The sequence below is a fragment of the Lacerta agilis genome, chromosome 4, assembly GCF_009819535.1.
Source record: "Lacerta agilis isolate rLacAgi1 chromosome 4, rLacAgi1.pri, whole genome shotgun sequence".
Classification (NCBI taxonomy): domain Eukaryota; kingdom Metazoa; phylum Chordata; class Lepidosauria; order Squamata; family Lacertidae; genus Lacerta; species Lacerta agilis.
In genome coordinates this window covers 89,373,051-89,390,441 of record NC_046315.1, presented here as the reverse complement: position 1 = coordinate 89,390,441, position 17,391 = coordinate 89,373,051, and the positions used below count along the sequence as shown (strand labels likewise).

Here is a 17,391-nt window from a genome sequence, read left to right as displayed (position 1 = left end):
TATTTTATATAGCAAAACTCGTTCAAATTATTTCAATCTTGAGCAATAAATAGGCACTTCAATAAGAGTATATACTTACAATGGCAGTCTGAATGCTAGGAATCATTTTAAAGTGTGCTTCTACTACAATGGGTGGGAGATGGCAACTACTTAGAACCCACTGCCAACATGGATTATAACAAATCCAGTGAGTATTTTGTTTTTCAATTATTCATAGAAAATTTAATCCTGATTAAGTATCCTTGGGCAGGAATTCATGGGTAGTTGATGACTGAAACTAACATTGATGACTGAAACTAACATATTTGAAATGCTTCTGTTAATTTAATCTGTGAATATGGCTTAATTATGATTGAATCCTCAATGTAAGAGTAATGAATTATATCAGGATTAAAATTCTAGTGCTGCATCACATATCCCCCCCCCCAAGTTTAGGAGATGCTAGCCTGCTGTTTTTATAACCTTAACAATGCCAGGTTTTTGTTTTTAAAAAAAACAGAACTCAAGTTAGTCCATCACCCTTATGCTCTTGTAACATTTGTCACAAATATGGTGTGTAAAAAGCAATTGGTAATCAAGCTGAAATCTGAACTGCATCCAAATCTCAAGGCAAGGAAGTGTGTTTTCTTTTCGTTTTCAAAAACACAAATAATGAGTGCTACAGTTTGCTGTAAACATTTTACACTGGTTTCCCGGACCTATTACAATTTCTAAGTCCTTTTAAACTTCTGCACAATTTGCACTGTTTCAAAGCAACTTTAAATCAATATATTATTTTAATTCCAAAAGTGGTCTATGTGATCCATTTATGCCTGTAGTTATTACAATTTGGATCTAGTTCCAATGTAAGATGAGGCAGTTTTTAAGTGAAAACACCGAGGTTAAGAATTTTCTTTGACTTCATCCAAGATGCTTTGTCGCAATTTTTGAGGAAATCTGCCTCATACCTGCACTCGTTCAGCTCCTGCAGCAGTGCAATTCTGTGTTTTGATTGTTTCGTTTCTCCCAAAGATCCTCTGTGGTGGATTCACTGCTGAAAACAGCTGCACATTTCCAAGTCTTTATTGCACATTTGTCAACGGATCTCCCAGATGCATGTCAGAAGTGATGCCGACTTTTATGCCCAGATGCTACTGTAAGTGGCAGTGTTACTGAAGAGAGGGAGGACACTTCCCAATACAGACTATGGGAAACAAAGAGTCGGTACAGGAGGACCATGGAGAACAACTGGCAGAGGATGACACCTACGGTAATGGCCTAAAATATGAAAGGAAAAGAAAACAAAGAAGAGAGCTTTGTAGAAAGAACAGAATATTCACCTGAAATTTACTGGACCTACCCAGGCATTCAAGTTTAAAGTTCACCTTGGGATTGCCAGATCTCTTAAAACACAATTTCATGTAGTCTTTCATGGGATCTCTTAACATCACAATTCTAAAGCTGCCTGCATACATTACAATGCACATGAAGGGGCAACGCGGGTAGGAAGGGACTGTGCAGTTCCCTCTGGCCCCACCATTCACGTTTTGCAGGCTTTCCTGGAACTTGCACAATTAAAAGTTCCAGGATATGAGGAAGTCTACATGCACAGATTTCCCTGCCTCAAGCACCCACACTAATACACGACTGGTGGGGCCAGGGGAACTTGATGCGCTGGGGGAAGGGAAGGGGTCCCACAACTCCCCTCTATACATGTTGCTCCTTCATGTGGAATGAGTGAAGGGGGCTACAGGGGAAAAAATAGATTCAGAAATTCCCATTACTTATCAAAGTTTAACAATCCAAAGTCTTATATACCAGAGGTGGCCAACTCCCAAGAGACTGAGCTTTTTTTAGGAAGGAGGAAGGCCCATTTTTGCGGGGTTCGGGTCAAAGTTGTTGAGTTTTTCCAGGGAGGTAAAATGTTGAGCTTTTTTTAGAGGAGCCACAGTTGTTCAGCTTCTTTGGGGGGAGCCAATGATTTACCAGTGATCTACCGCAGATGTCCAGTGATCTACCGGTAGATCACAATCTACCTGTTGGACACCCCTGTTATATACAATTAAGCCTTCATTCTGACTCAAGTTTTATTATGCTGTATCTACCTACCTTCTCTCGCTGATAATCTCTTAACATTAGAGATATAAATACAAGACTTGGTTGACACAAAAACCATAGAAGACAGCCCTGAAAGAAGAAAGACCACTATCAGCTAATCCACTGCCATCGTTCTGCCTGGACACTGAGATCCAACACCTAGGGCCTTCTGGCGGTTCCCTCACTGCGAGAAGGGAGGTTACAGGGAACCAGGCAAAGGGCCTTATTGGTAGTGGTGCCCACCCTGTGGAACGCCCTCCCATCAGATGTCAAGGAAATAAACAACTATCTAACTTTTAGGAGACACCTGAAGGCAGCCCTGTTTAGGAAAGTTATCATCATCATCTGTCAGTACTAAAAGTCACTCTGTCCATTAACGGATCTCTAGTTACCTTACCTATTTTCATTTGACATGTCAAAATAACGTTCTGTAACTTACCAAATGCTCTTCTGCATCAGGCCATAGAACACTGAGAGTCTTGATGTATAACATCATACCTTGCATAACCAAACCTTATGTATGTATGTACTCAGAAGTGAAGTCTCACTGTGTTCCATGGGGTTTACTTCCATGTAAGCATGCATAAGATCGTAGCCTCAGACTACAATCCTGTACACAATAACTTGGAAATAAGCTCCATTAAACACAATGAAACATTTGTAAGTACATAAGAGACTGCACTGTTTTATTTTCTTCCAAACTAGTGACTGCATTCAATAGCGCTCTGGAAGAATACATTAAGTTTCTATATTATGCACATACTTTTGTGAAAGTGATATAGAATTCTCTTTTCAGTGTACTTCTCTCAATTCGGATGATCTGGTAAAGTCCGCAGCCAAGCGAAAGAGCTAGGCAAATTCTCAAGCCAATGAGAAGCCCGCCTGCTAAACTTTGGTGTGAGTGGTAGCTGTGATGATTTGTATCCTCAAACTGTTCCCAAATTAGCAAAATGCCCTGCAAAAGAACAAGGAACACATTTAGAAGAAAGATAGTGCCCAGATGGATCTTTCTTCATATAACTTTGTACAGTATAAAAACAAATTATGATGGCCCCCACATTGTCAGCCTGGGCAGTGGGGAGAGAGGAAGGAGGAACAAAAAGAGTACAATTCGCTGAAGCCATCTTCAATAAAACTGAGATTCTAGTCAGCAAATACAATCTTTTAGGATGTGAGGTGGTCAGGGGTGGACAAAAGTTCAAGCACTCTATTTGGGACTGATCTGGATAATTTTGCCTCAGTTATAGGGTCCCAATTCAGTGGCAGATTCCATCTGTTGTGGTGTGACAGGCACTTGCCAAGAGAACTATGTGAATGGGCTTTTTAGCTTTGGGAGAGGGAATAAACAAGCATTGGTTTAGAAATAATTAGAAGTATGTCGGAGAAGGAAACCTTTCACCTGTGCCCATTTAGTTTGTTTGTTTAGGAAGTAACATAATCTTTCAATATTTTGTATTTTTCCGTGTATAAAACTAGTTTCCCCCCCTAAAAAATAATATCATAAATTAGGGGGCGTCTTATACTCTGGGCCATCTCCCAGCATTTTCTTAAATCTGAGTTCCCCAAAATAGGGGGTGTCTTATACATGGGAGCGTCTTATAGATGGAAAAATACGGTATCTGGTGTGTGTGTGTGTGTGTGTGTGTGTGTGTGTGAGAGAGAGAGAGAGAGAGAGAGAGATATCACAGTAAAAATTAGCTCAGGGTCACATGTTGTAATAGCGTTCTCAAAGGCATATGGCTGAGAGGTGAGAACTGTTTTTTTCTGCTGAATGCCCACCAATATATGAAGCACAGAGGGCCAATGAATGAATGAATGAATGAATGAATGCTTGGAGACATGTCTCTTCATTCTCTAGACCAGGGGTGGATAAATCAAGGCCTAATCCCACGGCACCCTGAGTTCATACAGGTAACAAGGGAAAACCAGGGAGTTAAAGGGAGACAATGGAGTGGTAAAAAGAGAAATAAAAGAGAAGCAGTGCCATCCACCTTTGGTGCCAATATGCGGTCTCCCACAGATTACTCTAAGGGTGTAAAGCCCTTGACAGAAAGGAGTTTGTTCACCACTGCTCTAGACAATAGTCCAAGAAGTATATTTTGCCAAAAATGAGAAAGAAAAGAATCCCATCTATAGGCTCTCATGGAATCTTTGGGTAACTGATCAGTTGGAACATTGCATACCTTCCCCCCCCCCCCAAAGCATGTAACATTCACATGTGAAATCTTCCTCACAGCTTTTGAAAACATTGGCCTTTTCCTTTCTAGTGATGAGCTGGATAAAATAGTTACCAAATCTTTATTTGCATTTGGTACAGTTGCTGGGGGGTGGGGGACGGCGGCAGATCAATTACAGCGGACCCTCTAGTTACGTACCGCTCTGGATACGTAACTTTCGGGTTATGAACGCAGCAAACCCGGAAGTGTATACTTCTGGGTTTCACCGTGCGCGCCTGCACAGAAGTGCTTTGAGCACCACACAAAGAAGCGGCACCTCTGCCTGTGGACTTTTCGGGTTGCGGATGGACCCCCGGAACAAATTTAATTCATATCCAGAGGGTCCACTGTACTTTGGCAACTAGGAATCCAATGCTGGTATGAAGAGAAAAACACATTTGCCTGTGGCAGCGGCAGCAAACATGGTGCCCTCTAGACACTGGGCTACAAATTCCACCATCTCTGACCATTTGCCATGCGGTCAGGGACTGATGAGGATTTTAGTCCAACAACATTTGGGTGGGTGAGGGGGCAGGCTGGCTTCCCCTGGCTTAAGACAACAAAGGAAGTTCATGATTAAGAGCAGATTTGAACGAGGGACTTCCCATTTCACACTTTGGGCTGATGCAGTGTATCAGTGTAGCTAAAGGAGAGACTTTGAGAGACCCTGGAAATACTTAGCCATTTAGAAAATGTACAACCAGGTACTCAGGGGCTGCTACTTTTTCAGGAGCTAGGTATTACATTAAATCCTATGCCAGCCTGCAAAGAGCTCTTCTGAGTTTTTCAATCATCTGTATCAGTACCAGCAACAGCGGCATTTGCAGTCTTTCGGGCTGGATACCCTTTCACAACATTCCTAAAGGAACATCAGTATAGACAGCCTCTTCTCTTTTTGCAGGATCATTATGACACCATATGCTTATTAATGTTTCTTAACTACCCCCAAAAGCACCTCCACAGTAAATAAAACACCCAGCATGAAAACAGACCTGTGTTACCACGACAGCTATCGCAATGGCTGTGGATGTTGGAGTGGAATCCCACTGGAGAGGTTTACTCTGAGATTTCTTCATTCTCCCTATTGTCCATCCCATGCACAAGCTGAGCAGTAGATAGAGCATCTGCACCTGAGAGATTATGTCGCACACTAAGGGAAAGAACATTAGTATAATTGAATTGTCTTAATTACGCCACCAAGAAAAACCGCTGTATAAAATGGCCTCTTGTAGGGCTTTACTTCTGCAAAACGTACATAAGGGGTCAATTAACATTGTTGTAAACACTTCAATATAACTAGCGGGATGATCTAGCCTAGATAAATAGCATGCATACTGACCAGCACTCTTGCAGTGTACAAATTCATTTAAATTTTGTCCATTGGTGTTCCAATACGAAGCTTCCTGTATATATCGGCTTTCCCCCTCAATATTTAGAGCCTCTGCTGTACAGAATGCCCTCATTTGGAGAAATGCAATTTTCATAATCTGGACCAGACTTCCCCAACCTTGGGCCCCCAGATCTACTACCTGTCATTTAGAAAATACCTGAAGGCAGCCCTGTTTAGGGAAGTTTTTAATTTGTGACTTTGTATTGTATTTTGATATTTGTTGGAGGGCGCCCAGAGTGGCTGGGGAGACCCGGCCAGATGGGCGGGGTATAAATAATAAATTATTATTATTATTATTATTATTATTATTATTATTATTATTATTATTATTAATTATCACCCCCAACAACTGGCCATGATGTTAGGAAGGCTGGTCCGGAGCTTTACTGTGGTTGTCACTGCAACCACATCATGGACAGTGTGCAGGGACAGCCTTGCACGGCTTTTAAACATATTTTTGGTACACTTAAATCAGAATCAGATATATGGAACGCACAAGGAAGAAGGAAAATCCCATAAAAATATTTCTGAAATGAGAGGGGACAAAATGAAGCAGGACCATGATTTCATGCTTATGTCTCCCCCCTTCCTCTTGAGAGTCTGTACACGTCATCTATCCAGAGCTGTTCTGTATGTGTCCAGAAAAGCATCTTTAAAAAAAAAAATAGACATGCACGCCTATTCCCCTAATGTCACCGGATACATCCAGTATTTGCCACACAACAGCAACAGAGTCAGTCACCTTTTCTACACTGAAGGTCAACAGTTGCAATAGCTAGGGACAGAAATGTGTTTTTTTCGCTGCAACACAAGCATTGGCTGCTGCAATTAACACTGAACAGTCCTCCTGGAAGTACAAGAGCCCTAGGAAACAGCACAGTATTGTAAAAATCGTACCCAACAGATTTTACGCAACATGCTACAAGAAAAATTAAATTAAATTAAATTAAAATCAGCACGTGTAAGGGTGGAGTCGTGTTGGCATATCTTGAAATAGTAAATCTGTCAGGTTTAGCTTTTGCTGCAAGAAATTCAGCGAAGGCGTGCATGGACTGTATGGGGACTTGAGTCTACAACATCTGGGGGAAATGCACACCTCTTTTGTGAGGAAGCAAGATTTACAGGGAAAGAAACTGGAAGGGAGGAAAGGAGCAGTGGCAAATCACAGAGTGGGGTCTAACCTGTGCCACGTCTTTACAGGAATATTTGCACAAGAAACTGTCTGCCTGGAACACCCTAAGGGGGGGAAATGAAATTTGTTTAGCTGAAGCGATTTAACTTGTAGTTAAGCGGGCAATCCTATGTTGACTTATATGAATGAAGTTTTACTGATTTCATGGGGCTTAGTTTTGAGTGGAATGCTTGAGTGGACTCTTAACACTGTTCTAAAAAGTGTAACTATTTTTAATAAATAAGGGTAAAGAGCCCCATTTGCTGCAGGGGCTCCTTCAGTCGCAGCCGGGAATTGCAACTCTGCGCAAGGACAGGTTTCTAGGTGTGGCTTAAATTTTTTATCTAATATTTTAAACCACTCTGACTTTCCAACAGACTTAGCATTTCATGCTATACAAGATATATTAACATCCAGATAACGTGCTTCCCTAAAACCAATGTCCTCGTTTGTGACCAGCTCAAAGAAAGCAAGATGTACTTACACTCTGCAAGGCTTCCCATAAAAGGTGCTCCTACTCCATTTTTAGAGTAACTAAAAAGGAAAACCAGCTTGATAAATAAGCCTATACTAAAGAAATACGCATCATAAAAGCATAAACTGATTGCAAAACATAACCACCACTAATACCATTTTTGGATATTAAAAAAAATGGAAATAACTTTGTAAAAGCTTTAAGAATACATAACACAAAAATCAGCTGGGTTTGCCTCTAGCTTGTAAATGATAAAGGAAATGGGCAAATCTACTATTTTGCATTCCGCACAGAGGCTCCAGAATTCAGCTTTTCTCATATGAATTTCTGTGAAGCAGATTTGACTTATTAACAGAAGAGGATACACTAGCAGTGCGCAGTGGCACACAAGTTGGGTTGATCTGGAGGCCTCCTGCCTCACAAAATGCAATGCCAATACTTCCCATCATCCTGAGTTGGATTAGCTGCTGCACATAATGGCCTTTCTCTGCACTGTATTTCCTATATTTCTTTAGGTCCACAAGTTTTGCAACAAGTGGGGCCGTCCCAAATGTAGCCTGCAGAACACTGAAAAGCTGGTGATTGTTTTTTTTTGTGGAAGTGCAGTAGAAGAGGACTTTCAAATACTTAAAAGCTTTCATTTACTTACTTTTTAAAGTGTTTTTTAATTGGAGGGCAAAAGGGAAACACACACACACACAGAGAGAGAGAGAGAGGGGGGGGAGAGAGAAAATGCACTTGACTGAATTTATGTAACCCTTTTTACATAAAGGGGAAATACTAAAACAAAATGTCAATACTGTTCTATTCCAGAGTAGTAGGCCTCAATTAAGAAGTTAAAAAGCAGCAAATCTAGAGGAACCAACAAGAATGACAATCGATCAGTACATCCGAGTTCAAAGGAAGCTGAAGTATGAATGTTTAACTACAAGAAAATACTTCTGTTTCAGTGTATCTGAAGAAGTGTGCATGCACACGAAAGCTCATACCAGGAACAAACTTAGTTGGTCTCTAAGGTGCTACTAGAAAGAATTTTCGATTTTGTTTTTACAAGAAAATAAAATTAAGGTGGAAGAACGCCTTAAGAACAGCATATTTAGGTTTTATAGTGGAAAGTGACAACAGCTTGTTTCTTCACCTATTTTCAGCACTGAATTGTATTCCCTACAACAAAACCTAAATCAGCTCTGCTAAATGGTTATTTCCTATCTCACTCTTTGGATCATCTATTGGGGATGGTGTAAATATTAGGAGATAGATGTGTTTCCTACACCCACACACACCAGTGTTTCATGCAGCAAATATGTATTACGTAAAGTGTGGAAAACATTCCCGCCTGTGAATGCATATGGAGACTCTGGCGATTCAGGGTTCCAACATACATGTACATGTTTGTATGTCTTCTACGCTGTTCTAGGAAACAGCAATGTAATATTGCAGCATATGTAGCAAAAACATTTATTGCGCAAAGCAGGGAGCTGCCCTAAGATACAGGTAGTCTACCTTTGCACAGTTGTTCAGTTGTGGTAACTGTATCAGTGTGCCTGCGAGTTCGAAACCTGCTGTTCCCCTGTGCTGGGGCAGACCAGCACCCTGTATTTTGCTCTACTACCCTTGTGTGGCGAGTTGCAGAAAGAACATTTCAGAGTCAATCTGAAGGGAACAAAGCGAACATCGGTAGGAATGACTTCTGGGTCGACTGCGGGCAATGGAGGACGATGGAGGCCGCTCACTGCGAGCGGCCCGATTGCTGTGAGGAAATGGGAAGTGACAAAGGAGACTCTCTAGGAGCTCCCAAAGCTTCAGAGGGAGCTGCGGGAGCCCCGAGATCGAGCACAGACACACGGCGCGATCGAGACCCACAGCAAACTACCACAAGGGCTGCCATTGAAGCAGCGACTTCTCCAAATAAAAGAAATTTGGACCAGTTTGACAATGTAAATTCCTTCTTGAAACCTGGGAAGGTGCGACGAACCTCCACTTCACACTCTCCCCTTGTTACTAAGTGAATTTCTAATCAGGTGTTCTGGGTCAAATTTCAATCCACCCCACCTGTCCTTCTGAGGTCCGTCTGTTATGTCAATCCCCTTTTATTTATAAACTGGGGATTCCTTAGTAACGGGAGTTTTCCTGTCCAGCGGCCGTGGCCGGTTATATCCTCTGCTCTGGGCTTCAGGGGTTAAACTCTCCTTTGCCTACAATTCGGGGTCTCTCTTTCATTAGATCCCTCGCTATATCAGTTAGCTAAGCCCTCTTAGCAACTCTGTGGCAATACCAGGGTTTCCGCCCGCTAGCCCCTCCTGAGGGAACTCCAAGACACAAACTATCGCCCTGCCGGTCAGTTTTGTCCTTTCCCTGAGTTCGCCTCCTCATGAGCATACATAACTCGCTGGACCAAATGAACGACGATATTTTCTTAGCTCAACAATAAGAAGTCTTTATTTCTTTCAGAACATAACTGTTTCAGTAATGGTTTATAAGCTTAGTTTCATAACAGAGAAAACTCTTTCTTTCAGCATCATATACACATCTTCAACGATCCTAACCTATCCTAACCTACCCACCACTATCCTGGCTCCACGCCCTCCTTCTTCCAGTCACCACTCCCCCTCTCTAACGGCTGCTCCCTCCTTTTAAAGAGCGGAATGTCCCGCCTCCCAAGGGATATCTGCCACTCAAACTGGGGTGCCCATTAACTCCTAAAACACCGTGGGTTTCTGAACATCCCTTAACTTAGATCCGATTCACTACCAATGCAAGACCAGGGGTGGGGGACCTGTAGCCCTCCAGATGTTGGACTCCACCCTGCATTTGCTCCAGGCAGAATCACCAATGATCAGGGATGATCACTGTTGAGCAACATCTGGAGAGCCGTAAGTTCCCCATCCCTAACACAGACAGCACTAGATGTGGAAGACCAATGATGTTACTCGGTATGGCAGCTTCATATGCCCAAAGGCGGAGGGTTTAAATTTACCTTGAAAAATGCAGGTAGTTAGCAAAAGCGGAAGCAGCTTGCAAGAGCAGAACGGTCGACAAAACTTTTAACACAGTGTGCATAGGTCCTGCTTTTTTAATCGTCTGCCACAATGTCTGAGCATATATGCAAGCAGCGATGAAGTATGCCAGAACAAGCAGGAAGAAGAACTCATGGAGGCCTGCAAAGAGAAAAGCACCTTACATAATATTTCTTTACTTAGATATTTAATGTCCAACCCTTAAAAAAAATATCAAAATTCCCAGAGCTAAAAGTAATAACGACAAAACACAGTGGCAACCCAACCAGATAAAATTTTAATTAAGAATAGAAATCTAAAAGAGAGACTCAAAAGGGTCTCACCCAGTGCTCAAAGGGCAACAAATCGGATGTCAAGTAAACCTCTCTGGGAAGAAGGTTCTGAAGGCAAGGCAGGGTGGGGTTAAGGGTACTACAAAAATAACTCATCTTTGGTGTGCAGAGATGAGCCTATTGAACAGGGGAAAGTAGTGGTCCCTAAGGTACGTTGTTCCGAAGCAGGGTTATTATTAATATATGCCTATATACTGAGTAATTTCGACAGAGACAATTGCTAGCTTAGTTTTTTTTAAAAAGGCTGGAAATTTTTTCTATGAATAAATAGAAGCAGGAAACTCCAACTACTGTCCCGGCAGACTGTAAGTACTGTGCTCGTATAGATACTCACAATACCAGCATAACAACACTGGAAATGCTGGAATCTTATCATTAATTATATTTGTTACCTGTCTTTCACGTCCCAGGACAGGCTGCATCTAAAAAGATAATACAATACCATTATGCTGATACGCCCTAACCTACTGTATGTTATCACATGCTACCTTTCAAGATTTATTTCAAAGAACCAATTAAGATGTGACCAAAGAATACTTTGTTCCTTCACCAAAATACCGTAACTTAATAGATTTTAAAGTAACTGTTTACTATAACACCAGTATTTCCAGTGTGATGCTGGTACGATGAATATTGCTTACAAAGCGTGGGGACAGATGTTGGATTTTCTTGTCTCTGTCTAATAACAGAAATAATTTCCAGCCTACTTTATTTTTACTAAGCCGGCAACCATCTCTGTTGAAATTACTAAGTATATATGCAAACACACGTGCCTTGTCAGAAGTGTCTGAAACTTACTGTGTTTAGTGACAAGAATCTAGCCTTTGGGTAAATGTAGCTCCTCTTTTCAGTCATGGAATATTGCTGACTTTGCAATACAAACATTATACGTTTGCCTTGAGGATATGGCATTTGTGAACAGTGCTCTCAGCTCAACAAATTTGTTTATACGAAGACTCCTTTGTTACTGTTGTAATGTCTTTTGCTAAAGCAGTTGACAAACAATGAGTGACTGAAATGTTTCAAGCGCAGCACGCACACAAGTATAGTGAACGGCAGGATAGTATATCCATGTCAGTCAGTCCCAGCTAATGCCACATCCATTGTGAATGAGCATCAAAGCCGCGCTTCACACACAAAACATTATTGCTTCCCAAGGGTGTGATTCTGTGAACCCTAGCTTGAAAGCGTCACTGAATTAATGGGATTTACTTCTGCGTAAACACATAGAGATTTGCACTATAAAAAGTGCTTCCCGTGTACTCATATCTCTCTTTTCCCTCACAATACCAAAAAGAGATGTTTGCTGCAAATATTCATAGTGATCACAGCATTTGAAGAGGAAGTTCCCAGCTGCTTGTTGGCAGACATACATTTCTGTTCAAATATAATGCTTGACATGCTGCAAACGCCACTTTTTCATACAGAACAAAGAAGCTTCCAGTTACAGGTAGGTAGCCGTGTTGGTCTGCCATAGTCAAAACAAAATAAAAAATAAATAAATCCTTCCAGTAGCACCTTAGAGACCAACTAAGTTTGTTCTTGGTATGAGTTTTCGTGTGCATGCACACTTCTTCAGATATCTGGTATGCACACGAAAGCTCATACCAAGAACAAACTTAGTTGGTCTCTAAGGTGCTACTGGAAGGAATTATTTTATTTTTTATTTTGTTTTGAAAGAAGCTTCCAGTTTTGCTTTAGACTTGTGGACACAATTGACTCACCAAAATTTTACCATGCCTACATTTGAGAGACCGTGCAACAGATGTGAGAATCATTCATCTTACCACTAGATGTCATTGCTGCAACATTTAAAAGGAACAGCCAGTCCACAATGCACTTAAACACAGGATACAATTTTCAGCTTTGAATGAATGATGTTCATGTTCTATGGTGTGTAACATTAAGATGAATTAAAGAAACCTGGCCCCTGAATTTCTCAATCAAGATATTTTATTTTCCTTTTATACTTGTCTGGATTAAACTTCTTCTGCTGCTGTGTAAGAAGTAGTCATTTATCTCTGTTACATTGTTAATTCTTAGCGCATTCAATGAACCCCAAATAACTTTCTTTAAAGCTGTGTTTGCAGTCAGAACAGAAGTGTCATATATATTAGCAACTAATGTTAATTACAGAATAATAAAATTGAAGTGGTTGATTCTATTAATGTGTTACTGTATCTTCTGAGACATCACAATTAGACTGCACCAAAAATGGAACTACCGGTAAGTAGACACTTTGGGTAATTGTCCTGGATTGTGGAAAAAAGGAGTAAAAAAGTGGGTGAACACTAATCTATTAGGGCAAATTAAAAGTTATCAGGCACTTCAAAGTCCTCTTTATATGACCAATCCTATACTTTCCCCAAGCAACTATGTTTCCCTCATCCTAAAGATAACTGGATAACAACATCTATGTATACAATTTAATGGGTTATTTTTGCCTGTCACTTCCCCAACCAATTTCCTCCAAAATCCAGAAGAAACATCTTACCTGATTCCCCTGCACTAAAGTGATCTAAAGGATTCCCTTCCGCATCTGGATTTAGTAACACCATTTCAAATTGAACTTCCTCGGATTCAGAGTCCTCATAATTCACCGCACAGGTAAACTTGTCGACATAAAACACATACCATGTGTCAGGGTACGGAATCTGGGACACAGTCAAATTTTGTTCTGTGCTGTTCAGATGCACTGCAAAAGGAACCAGACTTGAATAAACTCAGAAAGCTTTGAATTACAGAACATAAAGCAATGCTAGAAAACAAGAAACTTTTCAGGTTAGCTATGGCTAAGGAATGTACAAGCTGTTTTTGTCAGATGCACATGCATCAAGGTGCTTTTTAAAAAACAGATCCATATGATGCATTTGTGTTACGTGTTTTAGTGTGTGTGTACCCCTTAAAAACCATATGGTGCAATGCAGTCACACATCTTTTAATTTCAGTAGGAGGCAGTTAAGCATGTGCATAACTAACATTGCAATCAATGGATATAAAAGTGCTAAGCTATGCTTAGATTGTGGTCATGATGTTTGGTCTAGTTAAAATGTTAATTCAGCGGCATGCCTTCAGCCCCAAACCACATTGTCAATTCTCTACTTGTCCATGGTAAAATCTGGACAAACTGGGCTAAAGGAAAAGGGGGCGGGGGAAATCCAATTATAACTAGAATTGTTCATATAAATGCTCATATAAACACACTTAAATGATACTACAATAATGATTTTAGTATCTGTTCAATTCAGTTATATAATTATACTGTCCTTCTGAGACATAATTTGCATGTCTTTATTTTGATCAATAAGCAAATTAAGAATGATCTTGATTAGCACATCTTGATTAGCACAGAGGCTGCTTTCTGGATGGGGAAAGGGCAGCTGACATGCTGCTGCATGCATTTTGCATGTGCTGAGCTGCTTCTTGTACATTATGTGTTGCCGTGCATATTTTTATGTGATGGGCTATTGCACATGCCTGCTCATGACACAGTTCAGCCTGCTGCTGCATGTGTTTGCCCAAGACACACTGCTGCACACATTGCTGTGTGGATGTGCTGTGGCATGTTACTGCATGTGTGTTCCCCCAATATGAAAACGGGCTGAAAAACCATAGGAAAGTGCATGGATGAAGGCTCAGTTGCAATCAGGCACAATATATACAGCTTGCGTGGCATGGAAATTAAGTCTAGGTACCTTAGCTTACAATTGCATGCCTTTTGTTTACATGAGCAAATTTATAAACACCTATTCTCTTAGTTTTTTCTTCATCCTAAACCTATTGTTCAACTGATGCATATAATAAGCTATGAACTGACTGAGCATATTTATGACACCCACCGCCCATTCGAACTCACTTATCAGCTGAGCTTTGGACAATCTCTCTTTACAGCTGTAATCCTGGTAGCTTTCTTGCAGCTTTAGCCATTCCTGAGCTTGAAAGAGGTGAAGCTTGGCTTCTTTTCCAACTGCTGTTGCTACATTGTTGATTCTGACATACAGAAGAGCACAATCACCTTGATATTTAAAAAGAAGTCAAAGTCTATTATACTGATAAGGACGGAAATAAAGCTAGAAAGCTTTTAATGCTGGCAGAATTGCCTCTTAATGCAAACTGCTGCCAAGTGTTCACTTTCCTACCAATATTTAGTTCAACAAATAGTTGTATAAGATGCCCGCAATTAATTTTCCAGCTTACATCAAGGCACAACAAATTCCAAACTGCGAAAATGCTCTACATTGGGCTGCTATATATTTACCTTAAAATAGGATTGTAGAACCTAGATTTATTTGGGGAAGGGCACTTTGGACATTCTGACGTGGGTATAAAAATGTTTTGGATTGTCCCTGCTGCAGAATGTTATTTACACAGCAAAGTGATTTCAGTTGGCTCAAATCGGACAGCTAAGACTTAGGCTGAGCGACTCAATTATATCCACATACACACTGGATCTCTATGGAAGCAACCCTATACACAAGACACTGGGATAAAGCAAGCTGGTATAACTTAAACTAGGGTAAAATTACAGCAGATCCAGACTCCATTCAGCAGTGGGGCTACAGCTGGCTAAGCCTGCCTAAGTCTGGCAGAGAGAAAGCAATAGTGTTTGAGTTGTTTTACTCTTTTTGCCTTTAACTTGTTCAGGCTTAGGATCCAGCCTAAGCCTCTAACCTCTGCCCCTATAGTGCCCTTTATTCAGGGCTTACCTTGGGAATATGATTACTGGGGCAATCTCATAGCTCCAAACCGGCAGAAAGGAGAAGCGACTTGCAAGGCAATGCTTGTCATTTGACAGATGCCTGCGGAATAGATAGCTCAGTCGGTAGAAGAGCATGAGGCACTTGATCTCAAGGTTGTGAGGTCGAGCCCCACGTTGAGCAAATAGATTCCTGCATTGCAGGGTGTTGGGCTAGGAGACCCTCGTGATCCCTTCCAACGCTGCGATTCTATGACCCTCCAAAGGGGAAACAAGAAGCCACTCCAACAGCGCCATCCTGACTCTTTGACAGTGAATGCTGTTTGTTAAAACCAATGTATGAAAAATTTAATTGCTTAACTAAGATATATAAAAAGGTAAAGGTAAATGACCCCTGGACGGTTAAGCCCAGTCAAAGGTGACTATGGGGGTGCAGCACTCCTCCCTTTTGTGCCTAAATGATCTGATCAGAGAGTTGTTTTTACCTCCACAATTCATTCCATTATTTTGAAATGCAGGCCAGATTTCGAAAGTGGACTAAAGTCTGTTTATACGGCGTCAGCTCACCGATTCACCAACCTGAGTACTTTTGACATATGTTGGCTAATTCTGAAGTGGCAACACTTTAAGCCAGTGGTTCTCAACTGGTGGTTCACAGAAACCAGGGGATCCATGGCACATTCTCCATCACGGACCTGGGACATCGTGTTTTTTTGGGGGGGGGCATGCTCTCATGCAAGAGCACAGCACCTAAAAACGTGTGCGATCGTGGCTGGACATGTGTCTTGCTCAAGATTGCAGCTCCAAAAACTGCATATGTCTGACTCTAGCGAAAACTGAAAACGTCAATATTGGGTAGATAGCATTAGCAGGTACACCAAATAATCAAGAGAAGACATGACTTCTGTTCTCATTCATAGAAGTGGTCCTCCTGGGAAATGTTCCCCAATAGGTAAAGGACCCCTGAACAGTAAAGTCCAGTCAAAGGCAACTATGGGGTTGCGGCGCTCATCCCGCTTCAGTCCGAAGGAGCCAGCGTTTGTCCACAGACGGCTTTCCGGGTCATGTGGCCAGCATGACTAAACCACTTCTGGCGCAACGGTACACCGTGATGGAAACCAAAGCGCATGGAAACGGCATTTACCTTCCCGCCACAGCGGTACCTATTGATCTACTTGCACTGGCGTGCTTTCGAACTGCTAGGTTGGCAGGAGTTGGGACAGAGCAACGGGAGCTCACTCCGTTGTGTGAATTCGCACTGCCAACCTTCCAATTGGCAAGCCCAAGAGGCTCAGTGGTTTAGACCACAGCACCACCCGAGTCCTGCATAAATAGATGAGCATAAAGAAAAATGCCAACTACCTTGGCCGGAAAGCAAAATTAGTGCCGCAACCCCATACTCGCATTTGACTGGATTTAACCCGTTCAGGGACCCTTTACCTTTACCTTACCTATATAGGTGACAATACATATGGCTGCAAGATCAGCTGAGGTCCGGACAGAGCCTTAGCTACAGGGAGAGCTAAAGGGCGGTGGACTTGAGGATGGGGCGAGTCTCAGAGCCCCCTGGAATCGGGGCAAACCCTTGTCAAATCCAGGAAGGGCGCATAACGCGTGGAAACGGGCGCAAACAGCAGAAAAGGCCCTGGCACGGTGTCCCTCGCTTCCCTCCTTCTCCTCCCAACCGAAGGCGCTGCTGCGCTGGATCCTGACCTAGGCGCGCATAGGATCGCGCTGCGAAAAGGCGCTGGGCGGGGATCCTGCTCCAGGCCGGGCAGCCGTCGAGGAGGCGGCCGAGGCGGAGGCGCCCCGCTTACCGTGGAACTGGAACTGAGCCGCCGCCTGGCCAGCTCCGGCGGCCGCGCTGGAGAAGCCGCCCCGGACCGTCTTGGCTTGCGCCGCCGAGAGCCACGCGCCGCACCAAAGGGCGGCCCAGGTGAGCCACGGAAGCCCCATGGTCGTTCCCTCGGCGGCCACAGCGGCCGCCTCAGTCACCGCTTTCTCATCCCCGTACCACG

The 17,391-nt window shown here is 42.3% G+C and overlaps 1 protein-coding gene and 1 long non-coding RNA gene across 3 annotated transcripts in view; one reads left to right on the top strand and one right to left on the bottom strand.

Annotated features, from left to right (window-relative positions):
- LOC117046102 overlaps positions 1-10,959 on the top strand; it is a 22,939-nt gene extending 11,980 nt beyond the window's left edge. Inside the window, exon 3 of the long non-coding RNA XR_004426516.1 lies at positions 10,921-10,959. This is a non-coding gene — a long non-coding RNA (uncharacterized LOC117046102). The remainder of the gene's footprint in view (positions 1-10,920) is intronic.
- The window catches only part of GPR180 (G protein-coupled receptor 180), a 19,544-nt gene extending 2,153 nt beyond the window's left edge, over positions 1-17,391 (bottom strand). Inside the window, exons 1-9 of one of the 2 annotated variants that reach the window (XR_004426515.1) lie at positions 17,191-17,391; positions 14,534-14,692; positions 13,172-13,372; positions 10,306-10,486; positions 7,338-7,387; positions 5,285-5,442; positions 2,840-3,031; positions 2,089-2,166; positions 948-1,257 (exon numbers count right to left, since the gene is read on the bottom strand). Coding sequence is in view for 1 of the 2 variants with exons in the window: in XM_033147884.1 (XP_033003775.1) it covers positions 1,099-1,257; positions 2,089-2,166; positions 2,840-3,031; positions 5,285-5,442; positions 7,338-7,387; positions 10,306-10,486; positions 13,172-13,372; positions 14,534-14,692; positions 17,191-17,329 (1,317 nt within the window). In the remaining variant the exon portion in view is untranslated. Of the gene's footprint in view, positions 1-491; positions 1,258-2,088; positions 2,167-2,839; positions 3,032-5,284; positions 5,443-7,337; positions 7,388-10,305; positions 10,487-13,171; positions 13,373-14,533; positions 14,693-17,190 lie in introns of those variants that run through there. The other variant, XM_033147884.1, reaches the window with a different exon arrangement.